This window comes from Sycon ciliatum, chromosome 10, assembly GCF_964019385.1.
Source record: "Sycon ciliatum chromosome 10, ocSycCili1.1, whole genome shotgun sequence".
Taxonomy (NCBI): domain Eukaryota; kingdom Metazoa; phylum Porifera; class Calcarea; order Leucosolenida; family Sycettidae; genus Sycon; species Sycon ciliatum.
In genome coordinates, this window is record NC_088652.1 from 9,104,670 (window position 1) to 9,127,116 (window position 22,447).

General features: G+C 45.8%; 3 protein-coding genes across 3 annotated transcripts; all 3 read right to left on the reverse strand.

Moving 5' to 3' along the window:
• Nucleotides 1–9,261, reverse strand: LOC135825879 (mucin-2-like). Its single transcript, XM_065338517.1, has 9 exons — nt 9,019–9,261; nt 7,265–7,648; nt 5,939–6,784; nt 4,186–4,226; nt 3,402–3,503; nt 2,681–2,854; nt 1,940–2,377; nt 1,200–1,358; nt 1–784 (listed from the first exon to the last, which is right to left on the reverse strand). Exons 1-9 carry the CDS (start codon nt 9,146–9,148, stop codon nt 563–565), a joined length of 2,496 nt encoding a protein of 831 aa, XP_065194589.1. The 5' UTR covers nt 9,149–9,261; the 3' UTR covers nt 1–562.
• A 3,694-nt stretch (nt 9,262–12,955) lies between these two features.
• LOC135826619 (uncharacterized) lies at nt 12,956–13,759 on the reverse strand. Its single transcript, XM_065339222.1, has one exon. The coding sequence runs from the start codon at nt 13,757–13,759 to the stop codon at nt 12,956–12,958; it is 804 nt and encodes a 267-aa protein (XP_065195294.1).
• A 140-nt stretch (nt 13,760–13,899) lies between these two features.
• Nucleotides 13,900–15,042, reverse strand: LOC135826620 (uncharacterized). Its single transcript, XM_065339223.1, has one exon. It carries the CDS (start codon nt 15,040–15,042, stop codon nt 13,900–13,902), a length of 1,143 nt encoding a protein of 380 aa, XP_065195295.1.
• Nucleotides 15,043–22,447: the final 7,405 nt, after the last annotated feature.

Below are 22,447 nucleotides of genomic sequence, written 5' to 3' on the forward strand. Positions count from 1 at the left end.
ATATCCTTGATACGAGTATACTTAGTGGTGCATGGGAGAAGTGAAGAAGAAACAGTCATCACCCTGATGAGTGGCATGATAAGTTAGGGGAAGATACAAGAAATGAAAATGTAGCTGAGGAAAAAATCAGAATTGGGAACACACCAGGCGAATATGAAAGGTCATCGGGAAAACAGAAACTTACCATTCCATCGGAATTATAGGGAGACAAAAGAAAAAAAATCAATATGACCACAGAAAATGAATGATGATGTCATAATCCCCTAACGTTTCCTCGTAAACGGAGAGAACTTCAAGTGTATGTAAAGTTAAAAAATGAACACGGGTACCTTTGTGTTGAAACCTTTATGAATGGCAAAAAGTGATTGAATAGGGCGTTGTACTTTTATGGAATGTAAAATATAATTTTACACGCATGGTGGAAAAGCCAGTGGCGACGCGACATATTTAAACCAGATGTGCCTGTCATGAATGGAACACGTTTCGATCCTTAGCAGGGCTTTAATAGTTATTGTAAAAGATGAAAATAAAAGTTGAGAAATTATAGTTTTAAGAGGAACATTCAATGCTTCGCTATCTGTGGAGTGTTATCATACGTGCATTCGTCTTGATGAGCATTCGCCTTGGCTTGTTCTGTTGAACTTCCGGACTCGGGAATTACATCGTTGACAGGAACCTGAGAACGATCCAATACGTCGTATGGTGACGTCGGCTGGACTGGAACGGGCTCTGTTACCTTCCTGAGAGTGTTATATGTGTGGTCATTTGCAGCAGTGGGCTCCATCTGTTAGGAAGTGTAGAGCAACCAAATGAAAATTCCATGCAATATTGATGCAGTTCCGTCCCAGAGACCCATTTCATGAGACACTGAATAGCGTTCAATTGTCTCAAATACTAGCTATATTACACTCCAGGAGTAAGGGTGGAAACGAGGTAGTACGTATGTGATGTAGCATGCTCTGAGGTGTTTGAACTTCAGCATCTGTGAATGATTCAAGGTCCACACAACGGTATTGGATCTGCGGTGAACTGATTTTGCGATCAAATAATATTTCAAACTATGTTGGAGTCCATTCGAGACTGGGCAGGGAAAGTATGTTCACGTTATCTCCTCAATCAAGATTCTACCAAAGAAAATCAAGTCACAAGAGAGAGAGAGAGAGAGAAAGAGAGTCGAGACAACAAGCGGCTTTACCCACCCAAGGTGATTGTGGATTTCCAGACTCGGGGGTGACATCATTGACAGGAACCTGAGAACGATCCAATACGTCGTATGGTGACGTCGGCTGGACTGGAACGGGCTCTGTTACCTCCCTGAGAGTGTTATATGTGTGGTCATTAGCAGCAGTGGGCTCCATCTGGTAGGAAGAGTAGAGCAACCAAATGAAATTCCATGCAAGATTGATGCAGTTCCTTTCCAGAGGCCTATTTAATGAGACACTGAATAACATTCAGCTGTCTCAAATACTAGCTAAATTATACTCCAAGAGTAAGGGTGGAATCAAGATAGTATGTGTATGTGATGTAGCATGCGCTGCGATGTTTGAACTTCAGCACTTGTGAATGATTCAAGGTCCATACAACGGCATTAGATCTGCCGTGATCTGGTTATGCGACCGTATAATACTTCAAAACTATGTTGGAGTCAATTCGAAACTGGGCAGGGACAATATGGTCAGGTTATTTCCTTAACCAAAATGCTACAGAAGAACGTCAAGTAACAAGAGAAAGAGAGAGAGAGAGAGAAAGAGATAAAGAGAGAGAGAGAGAGAGTCGAGACAACAAGCACCTTTATCCACCCAAGGTGATTGTGACTTTGCGGAAGAATATGCGTCAGACGGTGAGAGTAAGATCGAGAGGGCAGAGAATTTATCTCCTCTTATCATTTTCATTTGACAGCTTCTTAATGCTACCACGCAAATCCAGAATTAAGTTTTACCTTGACAAGTATCACTTCGTTGTCGTAAACAGACTCCACTGTATTTGCTGCCGTCGTCTGGTGCTTCCCAGCTCCGGGCACAAACTTGACGTTATCGTACTGATCCGGATTGAAATCTTGGTCAGATGCAGTCTTCATAGCCTTCTGGTGTGGCGATAGAGCGTTCTCGTATGCACCATCGTCAACACTTGGGTGAGGCTCACCTGCCAGACAGTAAACCCCGTTGCTTGTCACGGCCTGCAGGGGTATCTGTCTGTCATCTGCACTCTCATCTTTGGTTCGAATCGTTCTTTGGTCCATTGAAGCATCAGCGAAAGTCACGGGCGCCGTCTGGTTCATAGGCCGTAGTGGATGAATGTCGAACGCACTTTCATACGTAAACATCTTGTCTACTGATTCGAGGTGGCTGTGTTCAGCAGCGGCTTGAAGCCCCGTGGCCTGAGGAAAGTCAATGCAGCAAAAAAGAATAGGAATGGGAGAGCAGGGATAAACAGTCTACAAATGAGATTTTCAACCATCCTGACAGAAAGGCGGGATCTTACTAAGCCCCCAAACGTATGACTACAAGAATCGTAGGGCATGGTTTGCTGCTGTGTCTAGCATGCTTACCCAGTCCAGTCCAAATTGTCAACAATTCAACACAGACTTCCTCAGGCTTTTCCCGTTTGAACCTTTCCCTCAAACTAATGGACAGATAAGAAAATAAAGAACACGAGTGCATGAAACGTCAATTGCCCTTACCTCGGTGGATTGGTTTTGGGGATCTTCACTCGTTGTGCAACTGTCTATTTGAGCCTGTGTTGGCTTCATAGCAACCAGACTAGAGCTGGCTTTAACGTTATCTGCATCGATCGCCGCATAGGAGCTCTCCGTAATTGCAGTACCTGATTCTGCACGATTTAATATAGAGCAGCCCTGCAAGGAGCAACAAAATCCGGATAGATAGAGCGTTTATTACAGATTTCTTTAGGGGTAAATAGCGGATATCACTTATTAGAATGCACCCTTTGGCTCTCATGACATAACACTATCCATCATGAGTGACTTTAAAATTGTATGGAGGTAGTTGTATTCAAACGATGAAAAAATCTCCTATTAGTATAGTATCATGAAGCGTAGAAAATGGCAGCACAGAGTCATGTGAAGATCACTATCTCGTACATGTTATAATTATGTGCTAGTAATAAGAGTGCGAGCATGATAGTTGGATATGCCACAGGCTCACAGCAGGTTTAGTACAATTCTGTGACACTGCTTCTCTGTCGGCCAAAGGAGCGCGCCTTTCGCAATCCGTACTTCGAAGTACTTGATACTTATCTAGATAGAATATTTCAACCGTCCAGATGTCAGATAAAACTTGTTGTAGGCACCTCAGTGTCCATACACCATAAAAAAGATTACAGTCTTATTGCAGGTATTCCAGTGTCCATACCCCATGGGAAACGATCACAGCAATACTCACATTGGTGGATGCAGCATCCTCGAGACTGCCCTGGAATCCATCTTGTAGCCGATCCGGTTCGTTTACGACCGCACCATGGGCATTCTGACAATTTGATTGCCGCTGTGCAGGAATAAATATTTTACCATAAAAGGAATCGTGTCATGAGTCAACTGTGGCATAGTCCAGGCGAGAATAACGGAAATGTGGAAATCGACACCATGATATTGAATCTGTGTCTCATAACGGTACATGCAAGGGATCCTGAGAGAACTTTATGATATTGCCCCAGAACACAGTTTTATTATTCAGAACGCTTCATGACTTGGCACATAAGAATTTGGGTACACTGCCTGTTCGTGACTTTACTCTCATGGACTTGAGCTATTATTGAGAGGTGAGCACGTCATAAAACTTGCTCCAAATCCACGCACTCACAAGAACATACACAGCACCACTTTCACCGTCTGGACGCGAAATGCGGTACTAGTGCCTATGTATTTGTGACCTCGGAATGGGGCGGTAAATCCATTTCTGGTTTTCTGGGTTTTCATTTGTATTGCCTTTTATATCCATTTTTTGTCCTGAAAAGAGGCTTGACGTTAGTTATTTTCAAAGCGACTGCTCACCAGAACTCCGTGCGATCTGGATCTTCACACGATGGACCCACTTCAAAGGTTGCTCACTTTCAGTCTTCTATCACACTCATTTTTACAATTATTTTATGTGCCCATAATAATTATTGTTCCTGGCCTCGCATTTCATGAATTCATTTTCAAAGGAAAAGTCTATGACGCGTGCTTACCATTTCATCCGCCGCAAGGTTGTTCTGAAGTACCACAGGACCTGGGAACAAGTGATAAGTGTTGCAGTCACATAAGGATAATTTATATCCTGGAAGTAAGGTTAGAGATTTTCCTTTCGGATATCTCAAAACCAAATGTTAGCGAAGAGGTGTGAAAGCAGGCAAACCAATAATCCAAGCACAGACTACCCATGCAGTGTGTACAAATGTTCAAAAAGTGAAATTGTAGAAAAGAAATTGTGGAAAAGAAAAGGACCAAGGAACTGCACGTTACGCTATACTGTACATGTGCATGTACGCTGCAACACTCCCCAGTTGCTAAACAATCAGCCTGAATCAGCTCATGCAACAACATTGCACGACACTGAACGACAGTACTAACGTTTTACAACTACCTGGATATCAGCTCTAGCACAGAACATACACAGCACCTCTGAACTTGTAGTTCCTTGGTCCTTTTCTATAATTATAATTGTATCATTGGCACTGTACAAACGCACTGGCTCCAAGCCACTCAGCAGAATCATCCAGTCTGCCAGGTGGAGAATGCTTGGCCACATGCTTCGACTAGACACCTCATCCACGGTGCAGCAGGCTATGTCAGCATACTTTCAACCAGGAAGCTCAGGGTTCCGAGGCCGCCCGAGAACAACCCTCCCGCGATCTATCGACAACGACTTGAAACATTCCAGATCCACAAACTCCCTCACACCATCACACGAGGATCTAGTTGCACTGAGGCAGCTCACCCAGTCGAAAGTTGAAGGAACTAATGTGTGCTGTGTGTAGTGGCTGAAGTTATACAATTACACAAGATACTCTTAACAATAATAACGGATACAATTACACTAGATTCTCTAACACACTAGATACTCTAGATACTCTAACAATTTTATCAACCATTATGATAATTACCACATCAAATGCTGCGGAGACCGATCCAAAATTGGCAATATGCTGGCCTTGGCCTGGAGATCTGCAGCTACAATCAGCTTATACTTTGCAACATTAACGGATTAGTCCCCTTTTGTCGATTGATAGATCAATCGGTAGATTCGGCTCTGTTTTTCTTTCCTTTCCTTCTTGTTTTGAATTGTATGTTGAACTCATTGGATTTCTTTGTATTTTGTATCTCGTTATCGTTATATTTTCCTTTAGCCTTCTCGCTTAGGATGAGCTTTCTTTTTTATGGCAGCTTAAGCGAAGGCTATATACCTGCTTTATGCAGGTTGATGCCAACGCGAACAAGCAAAATAATAATAATAATCATTGGCTCGCCATCCAAGTGAAATTGTGTTAAACTTTACTACATGTTCATGTACATGCAAATCCCCTGTGTACTCTGACTGTGAATGACTCTGATCTCTTCTGAGGAGACGAATGCGTAAGGCCTAGACGCCTGGTTAATTTCTCTTCACTATCGGCGAGCAGAGCACATTAACAGCCGGATCGAAACAGCTATCTGTCACGAGACTGAGTAAATCCTCTGTATCTGTATTTGACAATTTATGGGGCTTCAATAGAAACGATAACATAAGCCACTACACAGTCAATGATGAAAATGATGAAAAGTATCATCTTTACCCTATCGCATAGTTACAAAAATCCTTCACTCAGTTAATCCAATGTGCATCAAAAAAAGTGTTAACATACCGCAGTGAAACCCCACCCGCCCTCACCAGTGAAGATTATACTACGCACATGTATAACCGAGCAAAACTAATAATATTCCTAAGAGTAAATTACTACTCACCGTGTTGGGAACAAAGGCCAAGCTTTCTTTGTTGCCGTTTCTTGCATACAACGAGGATCACAATGGCTAAGACGACAGCAACCAAGACGGCAACACCGGAGCCAATAGGTGTGGCGGAGTTCTGTTGCTCTTTAACGGGCTTCTCTAGATTGTCGTCAGCATCCCCAGCAGTTGCAACAACGCTTGTGTTGGACGCAAATGGTGTGCCCTTAGTTACTGACTGGTCCCCCAAATCAGTTGGTGTTGGTATTGGTTGCCAGGAGGAGTGACGAGAATAGACTCTTGGCGAATTCTGCGTGGTGTATGTATGTCGTTGCGACATTGTGGGCTGGGTCATATGTGCTGGGGCCATTGAAGTGGGAACATGTCGTGTAACTGTATTGGACCTTATCTCATTAGACGTAAAGGGATGCGATGTTGCTACGGTCGACTGAATTGACTGTTGATTGGTAATTATTTGTGGCGTGGATGATGTTGGTAATGCTCCTGAAGACTGAACACTAGGTTTCGTTGTGCCCGATTGTAACGTTGATGAAGTTACTAACGTCAGATGTGATTGCGATGCAATTGAAGGCTGCAATTTTGTTGTGGTTAAGGGCGGCTGAGACATTGTTGTTTTCGGTAGCGACGACAGGAAGGGTGGTGCCGTCGTGAGGGATTTCAACATTGATGTGGTTGTTGACGTTGAAGGTGATAGCGATGCTTGTGTTGTGGTGGCGGACTGCGCGGAAGTTCTTCTGGATATGGCCGGTGTCGGAGTAACGGAGTCCACATTCGTATTTGCGTTCGTGGTAGTGGGCAGGGAACTTGATGTCGCGTTTAACGCGGTTGTATTTTTCAGTGGTTCTATAAGGAAAAAAGGAAAAAAAGATCAACACGAAGCATGGTAACAAGTCGCGTTACAGGTTGTACTTAGCTGGGTTCAAAGTTCATGATGTAATGGCGGGCCAAACGAGTGATGACTCCACCTTTTGTGAGTTTTCAGTATCCTCAAAATGGTTACTTACGGGGCAGATGCACGTGCACTCAGTTGTCGTGACGCGTCCAGACTGCGCTAAAATGGTCCAATAATTCATGGTATTGGCCGACAAACATTAGCCGTTCGCCACAAAAAAGGACGGGCCTCGTATTATGACACAGTCAACTATAAGGGTGGGTGATACATAACAGTCCTTTGGGGATAGTGGACATTTCTACAGTTGTACGTTGATGCATTTGGGAATTGACTTGAATGATAGATATTCTCTTTCAAGGCTGCCCCAACTACGGTACAGAATTCTAACCCAGAGACATGGTAAGAGCTTCTTAGCCAATGGAGTTACTTACTCACTAACGCTTGGCATACGTAGTAGTTCAATTCATCGCAAGAAGATGCCATGTAATTCTCGGGACCAGGGAAAGTGTACGTGGCGCAGCGTTTATTCTGTCCGGAACCAGCGACGCTTGTCCCTTGTGCTAGTAATGTAGAAGAGCGCATCCAACTCCAAACACCTGTTCCGTGTAGACCGACCCACACCGGTTTGCTCCGTTGATTGGTGATCCCATTGCACGCATTTTTGAGGCACTCCTTTAGTGTTTGATTGACGGGTTCGGCAAGCCAACCAGTCATCGAGCAAGGATCTCTGCCATTGGTTAAGTTAACTCTGTGCAGCGAGACTCTCATCCTGGTTTTAGCGATACCCGTGGGTGGTGTACACGTAGTCCAATTGCCTGCAGTGCAAAACAAAATATTACTAGTAAGACATGTAGCATCCCCTGTAAGTGACTTTTAAACACTTTTGGAATTCGAAGAATGGGAAAGACCTATTGCATGGATCCTACATCCGTATCATATAAATTCACACCCAGTGGAACTGCGAATGCAATGATTTGAAAGATTGAATTTGTATTAAAAGAATTTATGTTATGCAGACTGCAACTAGCTTCAGACCCGGCCAAATTTCCCCATCCTTGGGAAGCTACATTATACAAACATCGGGATTGATGAGGCTCAGAGTGATGTAGACCTAACCAAACACTGAACGGCTATACACACGCTCTATATCGAACGGCAAAACTGTGTCGATACAAATAGGTAAAGTTGATATTCACATTCAACATGTCACGGATCCTAGCTTTCGCAATAGGGACGAAGAGGTAGCTTGAGAAGGACATGTTCCACTTCACTTCTTACTTCTATTATGAGAGAGTATACTGTTCTAAAGAGAGATAGAGAGAAAGTGTAAGGACCGCAGTAGCAAGGACCGCTATACGGGCCTACATTTAGAAAGGGGAAATCTGTAGGAGACCCCAGTTTGTGAACTGTAACCCTATCTATATCTGTCAGTATAATTATGAGATTTTAGCATTTGCCAAAAGGTGAAGTCACCTTTAACACCGAAAGAAAATATTCCAAAAAGGGGAATGCATATGGTCGGTCAAGCTGCCCCTGCCTCTCCCCGCTCCGGCCATTCCATATCTCTTATCGCTGCCTTGCTGCTTTGTGCCGTCAAATGGTGTGTTTTTGTTTGTAAAAAATATAAAATAAATAAAAAATGCGAAAGATGGGGATGTATTTTACCCTCGGGTTGGAGGTGTAAATTGTCCTCTTGACGGCTGTAACAGCACAGATAATACCATCGTGCCAATAACAATGAACAGGGTTGTAAACAATCCCCAGAGGCTACACACCTTTCTAGACTGCACTGTATACTCAATCTGCGGAAATCTCTGTTTCGTCCTTTGTGGACTCATCAGCGCAGGACAGAGAAAATGAGGCAGAGTCTGATATCAATGAAAAATAAAATATCCAATAGCCAGATTGAGAGCAGACTTCAATGTATATGAATCTACACGTATGTAGTGCAGCGTACTTGTGACTTGACTGAGTCACGACTTGATGAGCTGAGAATGGTACTTTATGGCAGGCGTGCCTATTGGAAGGTCTGGTGCATTAACATGTAGAGGGGTGCGGACAGAAGTTGAGTCAAGTCGAGTCTGCAAGCGCAAGTTTCCACATTGAGAGCAACACCCATTCCTTGAAATATCGCCTTAATTGCTGCCTCTAATTGAGACTGTATATCAGTAATAATTAAGCGTACCATATTGCTGTGTTGCGATTGTAGGAGCTGTAGTAGACCTCGGTGAAGACATTCCCATTTTCGGGCCCATCGACTCGACTAGCCCTATAAACACGATCGTGCATACCCAAACGGTGATATTCATTTCCATCTTGGACTGACTCAGTTTGGCAGTGCCCCGCCACGACTTGAATGATAAAATCAATGAGTTTCTAGCAAGTGATCGTCCTGCCCACACCACGACAACCTCACCGAGGCCGATGTGGACGGTAGAATGTCCCAGATGGATCTCAAAAACGGGATGACTCGTAGCCTTGGCCTCGACTGAGACCTTGCTCAAATCTGAAGTGAGTCAAATGATACCTGTGTTCAGAACAGAATAGCGATGAGGTCAAATGTACATACTAGTACAGGAGCATACAGACCAAAGCACGGCCAAACAAAAGAGAATGGGGGGCTGGTCGGCATGCAGCCAGTGGTAACTCCAGAGCGGATGTTTGGCACGAGGAATTGAGCGGATAAAGACGCACTCATTCCATCATTGATATGGTAAAGGGTACATCTGTTAAGCAGACACGATTCAAGTACAGTATGAATGTTTAGTTGGCATGCTTAGCTGGCAATCCGTTTTCAGGGACAGTATCGGCGGGTGCTGGTCCACGGAGATTGTGATTATGATACAGAATGATGACCACCTTGATCAAGTTATCCGTTTCGTTATTTCACTACTTATGGGCATCTTTGAAATGAAAACATAAAAATATCTCCAATCATAAAATGGAAATCATTTACTGAGAGCATGTCTGAGTTAACCGGATATGATTGGCTATTTTTCTTTCTGGTTTGCCTCAAATTATGTAGGCAGGTTTCCTTCGCCTATACCAACACTATGGAAAGGATTCGCTGTACAATGTTTGGAGCTCTTCCAGCCCGTGTACACGTCAATATAGACCCAAAACCAGACTGAAGTTGGAGACGTCTACAACGTACTCGAGAGACCTAACTACCACATGGTGATATCACTACAACCCACCCTGGTCCGACCGCCCCGTCACGAGACGGAATCATGGCGGATTTGATCGAGTGGATCAAGTATCAAAATCAGAACCACAATCCCGGAGACCAGGTTGATCGGTAAAATGGATGCAATTGTACGACATACAAAACAGTAACCGAAATTCTGTTTGAAACCCACAATATCACTATGCACTGGGTTATTTGAAATACAATAGCAACCACATAGATCCCTGATCTACGACTAAATCGTGAAAAGATGTAACACCGAGTCCTCTGGAGTACGCCTTGACGTGCAATTGCTAGTGCCCTGAATGGATACAGCTATACTCGTATTAAACCCTACAGTATGTTGAGCCTCACGCGCTGGATTATCAAGGAAACCACCTTTTTTTTGCTGCGAAGCTCTCCGGAGAATTGGCACATTACTCGTATGTTATGCACCTACATAGTAGAACGTTTCCATTGTCCGGAAGGTAATTAATTTTATGCTTGCACTTGCAGTGCGGAACTACCGGCATTTGTTTGCAGGAACCTCTCAATTCTTCTGTTGAGAATCGCACCAGTGCGTTTCACCTGACGCACAAAGGATGTCAATGGAACGGAAACACAGGGTGCATGAAGTAACTAGTCCTCGATATGCTTTTTATACCTCCCCAAATACAGTGGGAACTCGGATAAAAATAATGTACATGTACACCTCGGGAAGTGGAAAAAGTTACTAAGCAGGTGTACGTCGCACCTGGGCACGTACTCCGTGAGTTGCACTGTAACAAAAGTACATTTGGGGTTTGCGATGTTATCATCATCTGGCTGTTTGGATGAAATGGCATCACGAGCCGTACCTACAAAGTCATGAAAAGACGGTGTAGAAAAGTACTGCACATGATGTCATGTCACATTGTGACATAGCATAATTATTCGAAGATGTCATTGGCAGAACAGCTAAAACAATTATCCCTTCTCTTACTGGAAACAGTCAAATGGGTCCAGCATAACAGAACAAGGAGCCTAACGTTGTGAGACACGTAGTACCGGCAGTAGAATTATGCAGTTCAAGACCGAAATTTAACTTATTGGAGTGAGTACGAGGTACAGAATATAAATACATACAACGTAATAACACCTGAATATGGAACGAAAACCAAAGCTGTCCGTACAGAGGGTAGGAATACGGAGGGACATTAGGTTGAGGGAGATGGGAACGGAAACGTTTGAAGCAAAAAGGTCCTTCCAGTAAGCCAATAAAAAACAGATTGCACGAACGGTGTAACTGCGGCAAACACAACTGGGTACTGGAATTTTGCTGCCATGTAGACGTGAAAAACGCTCAATCCAAACAACTATCAGGGAACTCCTGATAGAACATACATGTGCATGATTTATAGAACTGACAATTCAATACAAATTGGGGCAATGAACAGAGCAGGTCGAGTACTAACAGCAGGAACCGTCGTGTAAATTTTCTTCTTGCGTACACGACAGCCAGTCGAATCAGAATAGTTAGTGGACGCTAAATCTGGTACGCCAAAGGAGATTCTGTGTAATGGCATGATTGAGACTGACGCAAACTAAGAAGAATACAAAGAGGAAAAATGAAGCTGGAAGGAAAATTGTTTGTGCAAAAATGCAGTATTAGGAAAGCGTCATCGAGCAAACAAAAACCTGTGGAGATGACCGTATCGTGTCATGTCAGCTAGAAGTATCCTTCCGTTTTGTGACAACTCCTTGCAATCAGTAGCATCACCATATCGGTATCCCGACGGTTCACCGAAAACGCGTTCATAGACGACGATTCACAGAACGACGCGCAGCAGGACTTTTGCAAGCACCCTCGTGACGTTGCAGATATGTGGCTTGATTATTGTAATTGACGTTGATTTAGTGACTTTGGCAAGTTTGAGTCGTGTCAAGAAGTCAGGTAGGATTCAGTACTAGGCAGTAGTGGAACGTGAGTGGTAGTCTTTGCCGATTTTTGAGGGTATCCTGGATTTGGTTTGCAGCGCTGTGGAAATGGCTTCCTGTGGAGGTCCCAGCACTGGATGTTGTATCAAAGATACGACCTCGTAGAACGTGCTCAACCTAAAAAATTCCAAAATTGACTGAGGTCTGTGGGAGCCTGTGAGAGAATGCCCACTCGTGCCGTTGTGACAGATACCAGGGCCACGTTGAGGGGCCCTATCCCACCACCCATGGCTGCTTCCGGACTTTTTTTAGGTTTGGATCCCGTGCACGGACAGAATGGGCAAGAAATGTGAAAACATGTAAATGCATTTTTTGGGCTCCTGGGTGACTCGCACACCGTGGCACTATGCCGGAGTTTTGAGTTTTTACGGCCTGGAAAGCCTCTCAGTGAAGCGCAAGAACTTTTAAATCATATCCAGAGGGCCAGCATAGTGGCAGGAGTGTATGGTGAAACGTTCACTCAAATCCATCGAGAGACACCAAAGTTACGATCAATTGAATGCCATATGAAATTTACGACCAGGCTGCCACCAGGCTGCTACCAGGCTGCTACCTGAGTTTAGCATTCCGCGCACGCAGACGGCATGCAGGCAGGCATACATCATTAGCATTCCGCGCACACAGACGGAATGCAGACAGGCATACACCACACGAATATGGCTAGGTTGTGTTGGGTAAGTACTGGTGACGAGGAACTGGTTGGTCTTTGCCGCAAGGTAGGCACGAGCCCGTGAGGCTGCGAGTGCCGCAGAAAGGCAGAATCCCGGAGGCTGTGATTGCCGCAGGAAGGCAGAAGCCCGGAGGCTGTGATTGCCGCAATGGAAAGGCAGGACCATAAGGCCATAATGCCGCAATAGAAAGGCAGACCAGTTATGAGTGACTCGCCATACCGCCAGTACATACCCATACACAACAGTATTGCAGTGCAGCATAGCATAGTTCATTATGAGGGAATTGTGTGAATTGAGAAACATCGGTGTCAGGGAGATGATCTTACTGAGGATAGTTTGCTGGCCAGCGTTCGGGCCGATGACGGTGGTGTCCGGATGTAGCGTAGGCATGCATCACTGCGCCACCGTCCCGCGGAGCGGATCTGGTGGTCGGGGACGCCAGCAAGGGCAGCAGTGGTAGCGGCCCCGATACGGAAGCTGTGGCCTGCATAGTCCTGCCAGTTTGCCACGCCGCTGGTGCTAAGCAGCGTGCGTACGTGGGCTGTAAAAGTGCTGCGGTTGAGGCGTTGCCCGTTGGCCAGGATGAACACAGCATTGCCTGGACGAGCAGAGGCGGTTGCAGTGAGGTAGGTGAGCATGGCTCTCACAGCGCAGTATGGCGGCACCGCTGGCCCGATCAGCACCGTCGTACCTTCCCCGGACGGGTCTGTCTTCGAGCGTGGTAGGTGCACATGGAGCATCCCTGACTCGAATGTCAAACAGCCGCGCGTGGTAGGTGCTTCTAGCAGTTCACCGCATCTGAAGAAACCAAAGAACACGGCAAGCATAGCGGCATGCAGGCAGCGCTTGTCGTGAGGGCACATGGTTGGAGCAGCTAGGCAGGTGTCAACCAGACTGCAGAGAATAGGAAATGTGATTGGCAGCCTGGGGCGGACAGCGGCTACTCCATGGCAACGGCAAATACCGCGTACCACTCGCTTGAGGAAGTGCGCGCCCTCGGTCGGGTCGACATAACCGAGCTCCAGGTGCAGGTTCTTGATAGCACTGAGGTAAACCTTAATAGTCACTGGTCTGACCGACTGGGTTAGGGAGGCAGCAAAACTACTCAGCATTAGGTCTGAAGCGGGAAACGGGGACCATCTTTGAAGTTGGCAGAACTTGAGATACTTAGATTCGCCGGCGGAATACGTTCGTCTGGTGTTGTCGGATAGAGCGTGAGCAGCATATCGTGCTGCTAATTCATCCGCGGCAGTTAGAATGACTGGAACAGGTCGGCTGTCGCCCGAGCTCCCGGAACCGCCTCGCGAAACGCCTGCATGTTAAAACGAGACAGAGCATCAGCGGCTTTGTTAGTGCATCCTGGAATATGCTTTGCTGACAGAATGAAGCCAAAGTTAGCGCACATGAAGAACAGCCGTCGTATCAGGTCCATGACTGGGGGGGAGCGGCTACAACCATTGGACAGGCATGTCACTACGGCTTCGTTATCACAGTACACGAGTATGCGGAGCTTGCGCCATTCAAGGCCCCAGGAGGAGCAAGCTGCGGCAATGGCGAACATCTCCTTCCACTCGATGGAGTAGTCGGCTTGTTCCGGCAACCACTGTCCCTGGATCCAGCGATGGCCATAACATGCGCCCCAGCCGATCGAACCGCTGGCATCAGTAAACAATTGGATGTCGGGAGACGGGGTCCAATTTGGCATATGAAAGAAGGACTTTCCGTTCCATTGCGAGAGGAGGCGTTGCCACCACTTCCGGTCTTCCAGGGCCTCGACTGAGAGTTTGATCTTATAGTGTGGCTGACTGTAGCGGTGACAAATATCCCAGAGTCGGCGCATGAATGTCCGACCAGGTATAATTACCCGAGCTGCGAAGGAGAGTTTTCCCAATAGTGAGTCGAGTTCGCGTTGGGTCATGTCGCCACGGTTGACATACTGGTCGAGCAAGGTGCGGAGATCTTGCAACTTGGTGTCTGGTAGCCGGGCCTCCAGTCTGCCACAGTCCAGCTCGATGCCCAGGAACGACAGCACTTGAGCTGGACCTTCCACTTTGTCAGGTGCCAAGGGGACTTGGACATAGTTAAAACAGCGAAGCAGGATTGAAGCACGTTGGTTCGCCACCAGCTCCGATGGAGAAATGCAAAGGAAATCATCTAGATAATGGAGCAGGTCAGTAATAGAAAACTCATAGCGAGCAATCCATTCAAGGCAGTCGGCAATAGAGTTAAAAATGGCAGGGCTGGAGCGTAAGCCAAAGGGGAGCACAGTGTCGAAATAATATTGGTTTTGCCAGTGAATACCTAGCAGAGGCCAGTCTTCCTGCCGCACAGGTACAATGCGGAAAGCACTCCGAATGTCAAGTTTGAAAAGATAAGCAGAACGACCGTACTGCATAATGGCATCGATCGCGTGATCAATAGTGATGTAATGCAAGCTGAAATCTTCACGTGAAATTCCATCGTTAACACTTTGACCCTCTGGGCTAGAGAGATGGTGGATTAAACGGAAGCGGCCGTTCTTTTTCGGAACGCAGCCAACACCGGAGCAATGAAAAAAAGGAAAAAGCGAGGAGGAAAAAGGACCTAGCAGTTCAAAGCGGGAGCAACATTCTTGCAGGTATTTGGTAATAAAATCGGGATGCATCCTCGCAGAAGGTAAGTTAGGGGAGAACATGCTGCTTTGGCGTGGGCCAGCAAAAGACAAAGGCAGCAGGATGCAAGTCGGGCATGAGCCAAAGCAGAGAAGACTCAAAACTGAGAATGGCAAGGAGATGTGCCACGTTGCGGACTCGGACCCGATCAAAACTGAATTAATTATTGTGATGGCGTACGCATAAATTAATGTGATGCACAGCAGGCGGTCTTGCCGGTCGCGGCAAGGCGCGCTAAACAAGTGCCGCGGCCAGAACCGTAGAGGGCGCTGTAGCGCAGCAGATACGTAGTTGCGAGATGTGCGCCTACGCTAAACTGAATTCATTACATGAATACATCATAAAATATCGACATGCTAGGCCACGGCGGATTATGCCGACGTAATTATTGGCGTAATTTGATGGTTTAAATTTTGGAGCATAATTTGGAATCCTTTGGGAGGTAAAAGCATAACTACATGATTGTACTTCGATTGTACGTCGAAATACCAGAGATCAGTATGTAGGCTACACAATTGTGTACAATGCACATGATTAGTGTGGTGGCCTGCATGATACAGTACATGTAGCAGAAGATGCGAGTGAAGCAGCTCTTATCAGGTATCCCAGGGGGAGGGGGGGGGGCGAGATACTGACGGATAGTCTGCAAACTCTTCGTACATGTACTTTATGCATGATACGAAGTCATGACCTCTGGATTTTAGCAGCCATGCCTGTGCAGGCTATGGATATTGCTCTAGTAATTACCGGAAGGACATACCCAGAGTGCTGACAGTGCTCAACACCACAAAGGCAGAGCATAATACACAACAGAACAACAAGGACAATCAAGGCTTGTTCGCTGCTACTTTAAGTTTCATGCTCACGCAATCATCAGACAACACTCTAGTAATTAAAAAAATGAGGTACAGTCAACTTCGTCAATAACGACATTCGGCGGGGCATCAGAAAAGTGTCCTTATTCGCGAAGTGTCCTTATAACCGAAGTCCCATTTGAATGTATGTGAACCCAAATTTGTATAGTATGACATGCATATCAAAATCAAGCTCTTTTCTTGCTCTATGTCAATGTGTACTATTTTCATATTGCAGTTGAAAGGAACTAAAAATTCGATATGCAAGGGAAATCAATTGAAAAATATGCCTTTTTGGGCCATCTACAGGACCAGAGACATGTACATGTACGATGATGTAAATGTATTATGATTACTGTACAATCATGTACAACTACATGTACATTGTATACATATAGGTGTGCTGGTAAATCCAACAATTTTGAAGCCAACATAAAAAAGGAAGAAAAAGCCCCCCCCCCCGGCCCCCTTGGCTGCATTTTCTTGCATGTGCATGTGTGCCTATAATAATATACATCACCATAGGTTCCGGTACTTCTGCATGATAGGTACATTGTACTTGACTGACAGGTACTTGAAATAGCTGTCAAAAGCCCAGAAAGTCGTTATTCAAGCAGTGAATAATGACCTCGGGGCACTAAAAGCATGTCGCTATACGCGAATTGTCGTTATTCAGATAGTCGTTATATCCGAAGTTAAATGTATACAGTTAGATGGGACTTTGCTCTGGGCATGGAAATTCGGTCGTTATTCGCGAATTGTCGTTATATCCGCAGTCGTTATTAGCGAAGTTGACTGTACATGTTGATGTTTGGTCATGATGGAAGGAGAGGTGAAGCTACGGAAGAGATGATCCGATTATTCACAAGGTGAGGGTGAAATCGGTTGGACGAGTATGATGATTACGAAGACTGTTGAACATGATAATTGTCAAAGGTAACTCAAACTAATTTGGAGATGGAAAAATATGTTTGCAAAAGAAGTCAACTAATGAATGGAAGAAGCACTCTTTTCTCCTTTTCATGCTGATCTCTAGCATGCATGGGCACCTTGGTATGTGGATGCTCATGTATTTTGTTTACTTATGGCCACTTGTAAGTACGAAAAATGCACTATTTTCCGAACTTCGAGGCTCCATAAATACAACAAAGTGAATAGGTATCCCCGCGCACCTAAGCATATGAGGAATTTTGCGAGCACAATGCGAGACTCCGCGAAAGCACAATTATTTGCGATTTCGAGAGCATAATCTGCCGGTAGGCTCTGGCGGATTATGCTCGCGAAATCGTGGAATTATACTCGCAATTATGCTCGCAAAATCCTCATAACTATGCTTTGACAGGGGATACATATTCACTTTTTCATTTACAAACCCACACATACACATTCACACACACATTCACACACGTACTTGAAGAACACCCGTCAGAGAATACTAACACGAAAGTGAAATCTCAAACGGAGGGGAAGTATTGACTTGCGAAAAAGATATCTTACAACAGTATCCCATTCAATAGATACAAAGATTTGCCAAGAAACTTACGACCAGTAAAAACATTACACTATGCACAAGTAAGAACTACTTCGAAGTACGTGAGTGGCAAGGTGATGATGCTATGAATGTTAGTTCTCAATGATCATTTTCATCTGTGTTTTCTATTCTCTCTTTTCTACTCACTTTGTACAACAAACATTTTAACAAAATTTACTAAAAAAACTAGAAACATACATACAGACATACTATGTATAACGTTATGTACATGTACATGCAAAGAAATGATCACCCATATCAACTAAAACCACATCAACAAAAACGAATAGTTCTATAGAGCAACTTCTATCAGCAACAGTCCAGAATTATGGAGCAAATTACGGAACAAAAACATCCAATTACAGGGTCCAAAGTCTAGAAGTCAAAGGTCAACGCAGTGATCCCTTGAACTGCCTGAAAATGAAGGAAGGAATGTCCATCGGAAATACAAACGTACGGACACACATACAAGCGAACACACAAACACACACACACATGCACACTCAAGTATACACATAACATGTATACGCACTTACAAGCACGCACACGCAGCAATACTACCACGCATGCACACATACGCACATATACTAATAAGCACATACACAGACGGACTGTATGCCAGGAGGAAGTGATAGACGAAAACGAAACTTTCTGCATAAGGACAGAAATCCGTCCATGTCAATCCTCTCACCTCCTCATTTCTCACTCTCACGATCTCCTTCATCGCCGTACTCCTCTTCTTCTTCGTCATTCTTCACTTGGTCGTACAAGCGACTTCGCACATACTGCACTTTCAGATCATCTCTAGCCTTGGCACTTAGAGCTTCGCCCAGCCCAGGAGACACTAGAGCTATTTCAGGCATCAACAGCTCCTTCCGAGATGAGCAGCTCTCAACAGCGGCGGCGAACAGCTTTGCTTCGTCGTCAGCATCTCGGAAATAATTCCTCACCACTCTCGCCATGGAGAGCATGGGCAAACTGGGCAGCAGGGACGCAAGCACCAGCAGAGCTCCAGACGAGAGGCAATCTTCGTGCAGGCACAGCTGCTCTAGGCGTCGGCACTGACTCAGCTCACAACGAACGGTTTCCAGGAAATCTCCAGTTAGCTCTTTGCGACGGAGTGAGAGGTACATCAAACTCTCGTGTTGCTGTTGAATTATTCGACTGACGATCGCAGCCGAGTTCTGATTCATCCCAACCTTGGTCAGCACCAGCCATCTCAGCCTCAGTGCTCCTAACAATGGTGCTAGCTGGGATAGATCGTCCATATCCAGTACATTGTCATAGAGACCGACGAACAGGAGATCTGGACAGCTGCTGCAGACTGTGGTGATGGCGTCAAGGTTCACTGCTGGATCGGTGCACTTTGGACCTCCAAGGTCCACTACCAGCAGTCCCGTACAGCGATGTATGTTGCTGTAGACGGTGGCCATAGCATTGCACCTGAAGAGGTTCACGGAAGTGTAGAGTGCTCGCAGTGTTGACTTGTTGGATGCGATACACGCTGCGATATGGGCCGTGTGAGGATCTGTTAGGTTGTTCGCTCGCAGGTCGATGTACGTCAGATTGCGTAGTAGAGCCATCCCATCAGCCATGCATGCGTACCCGGTATCACCTATACCACAGTTGAACAGGTTGATGTGGGTGATGAACTGGTGGTGGTGAATCACGACTGCGTTGAGGGCCTGGCAATCGGATGACCTGAGAGGAACGCCATCGAAATCTAATCCGTACTGCTTGATGATGGCTTGCATGCTGGGGATGTCTTCGATGCTGCTTTGCTGGGCGTGGACGTGCTCGGCAAAGACCCGGAAGGCGTAGAGGATTCGTTGCTTTCGTTCCGCGTTACTGACGTTGTCCTGGGCGGCGTGTGGCTGAAATGCTTCGTCGGATTGAGGAAATGGAGGTAGCTTTGACGTGGGAGTGACGGTGAAGCATTGAATGGCCGATCCTTGTGCCTCATTGGCCAGGCAGTCGTGCAGAATTTGTGTACTGGCACTCGGGACCCGATTCATCCATATGGTTAGCAATGGATGAACGAAATCCTTGCAGGTGATTTTGGTGACGGCTGGGTCAATCTTGCGGCGGACCACTTCCGAAGCAGACTCCAGGTCGACCCTGCCAGCCAGCCACTCTTCTGCAAGATGCTCTGCTTCGTCCAGCGAGAGAAAGGAGGAAACGTGGTCGGCCCATTCCATGATGTGGTCGTGTGTTGTGAAGAGAAAACTCGTCATGTTGAGACTCTCTGCTCCTGTGGAATGCTGGTCGGTATCCTGTGGCTGAGTAGACGATGCGGACTGTGGATTGACTACGGCTTCGATCAACACATTGACGGACTCACTGTCTAGCTCAGTGGCCAGTAAGCGCCAAAACTGGTTGAGGCTGCCTGTGAATGCTCCAAGGCGCTGCACAAGAGGCTGCAGATTGCTTTGACTAAAAACGGTATGCGCATCATTGTGGTCAGGTCTTGGTTGCTGCGAAGCTCCGCTAGCAATTTGGCTCCATCGTCTGCCGACAGAACATTGCAAATGTACTGCTTCAAACTCCCCTTCTCGAAGCCCAGCAGCTCCAGACGACGATGGAAGACAATCTCGCTGCTTTGTGTCAGCTGCATTGCTTCTGCTGAAAGGTGTGACGTGAGGATCAGGTTGATTCCGGGCAATTCTTTGCCCTGGATGACGTCGATCATGAACTTGCTGCAGTCGGCGAGCTTTATCTCGAGAATGATGCAGACAGACTCAGGATGATTGCAAACAAAATCAATGACTTCAGCCTGCTCACTTAGTTTTATGATGCCGTAATTTTGCAAATCCAGCAGCTCAGCGATGCTTGTGATATTGCGCACTTCTGCCAAGCGCAGCTCCTGTGCACGCAGGACAGCGATGTGGGCCAGATACGCCCTCTTGCCCATTCATACGGACCCTTCTTGGTGAAGAGCATAGTTTTGCCTGCTCCAGCCGATTAGAATGCAATGGTACGGAAAGTCTTCCCGTACATGCGTTTTCGCATGGCTTTCTTGACAGTGAGGATTTCGACAAGTTTCATCTTGCGCAGCTTCCTAGCTTCAGACGCAAATGAATGAGCCAGCTGCTCATTCCTCGCAGTTGTGCCAAGTATCGCTGATTGACGCATCCTAGTGTTTAACTTCTGCTTGGACACCACATGTAGATCAGCATAAAGCTCGTCCATTTGCAAGATTCGTTCTTTTTCCGCATCAGACTCCTGTATGCAGAACTGCACATTGCTGTAAGCAGTACATTGCTGTAAGCAGCACACAGACGGTCACGATATTTCTTCACTCCAGTAGGAAGTGAACTTGCTCTTGCCCCCATGCTGCAGATCCACAGCCGGAAAAGCAGTAGCTATACTAGAACAGGCACTGGTTACCAGTAGAGCAAGCTAGAGAGATCAGCTACACGTAGCTGTAGCCACACTGCATAATTAGTTACTGTTTGGAGATTTTCTCTTGAACCTGTGTGCTGTGTGTTACAGTATGGACATGTAGCTGCACAAGTCATTCATACCTACCTGTACAATTCGCTATACAGACTCTGGCAAACAGCAGTAGCTAATATTCTACTGTATGAGTACAATGACTGTACTAGTATGTGAGAATTGTAGTTTGATATCTGTGGCTAAATGTAGCGGGTCTCCTTCACAAAAACAATCTACATGTTGTAGTTATGTGTGAAAATTTTGTACGTGTCAATGCATAGCACAATTCTATTGAGAGCTGCAACCGCATGCTGCTGCTGCTGACTTTAAAAGTCGGATACATGGACAAGTGCTCGTACTTAAAGCACTTGTGCTTGTTCACATTATACTGCACGCATGCACAATATCAGTCGCAGCAGCAGGAAACATAGTCCCCTTCTGTTTGCAAGCTGCAGGATGTGTACGTGTCCGAAACTCGCCTGTGTCTCAGTCATAATCATACAGCATATCACTCCACTCACTACTCGGAGTGAGGGTAACAAGGATGCAGCTATCGAGGTTAGCCCCCTTTTCGGACATTGGTTGTGAGACTTACCACCTCACCCTCGCCGTTAGGCGCTGCATCTGCCAACCTGGTATCACAGGCATGGTGGTGGCCGGGCACATGCGAAAATTCCTAAGCTGGTTGTGTTTCTCAACCCAACTGTATAGCCCGTTGTAACGCGGACGTGCAAACTTTACTTTTTTTTATATCAACCCGCTGGTCACTGGTCACTGGACGTGAATACAGCAGAGAATGGATTTCTTCATCAGGGACCACTTATCTTTGTGATGCGGATTTGGTCTCTGCACCTTACACTGCAGTTTGTGATTTGCCGATCTGGTCTGCACTTTTCACTGCAGACAGTGCACGGCTTGATCATTGACTTGAGAGTGTGCACAACTGAACATTTCCCAGATCTTCAGTGAATGATCCGAGAAGTGCCAGTGCGTGTCATCCTGACTGTGTGTGTGTGTGAGCAGTGTGGTCACAGTACTCTCAGTGCTCAGTACTAGTAGTAGTATACTCCACTAGTGCACTTAGTGACTGTGACGCAGAACTTTAGTTGCGAAACCACAAAAGTGTGATACAGAATGCCAAAACCAAGCGGAATGCAATAATGTACCAAATCGAGTATATAAAAGAACTGAGTCCGAGTTACATTATAAAAGAACCGAAAACAATTGTAGCATGCCAACCAGCTATTATTAAAAGTCATTTTCCAACCCACAACCAGACACAGGGTATTATTAGAATCAGCATACTACTAAAGCTGACCAGCCTACAAA

Coding starts and splice junctions, on each gene's coding strand:
- LOC135825879 (XM_065338517.1), bottom strand. CDS start 9,148: ATGGAAATGAATATCACCGTTTGGGTATGCACGATCGTGTTTATAGGG. Junction 6,785..7,264: donor CGTATGCCAAGCGTTAGTGA/GTAAGTAACTCC, acceptor TTTTCCTTATAG/AACCACTGAAAAATACAACC. Junction 2,378..2,680: donor CCCAAAACCAATCCACCGAG/GTAAGGGCAATT, acceptor GACTTTCCTCAG/GCCACGGGGCTTCAAGCCGC.
- LOC135826619 (XM_065339222.1), bottom strand. CDS start 13,759: ATGCTGAGTAGTTTTGCTGCCTCCCTAACCCAGTCGGTCAGACCAGTG.
- LOC135826620 (XM_065339223.1), bottom strand. CDS start 15,042: ATGCAGTACGGTCGTTCTGCTTATCTTTTCAAACTTGACATTCGGAGT.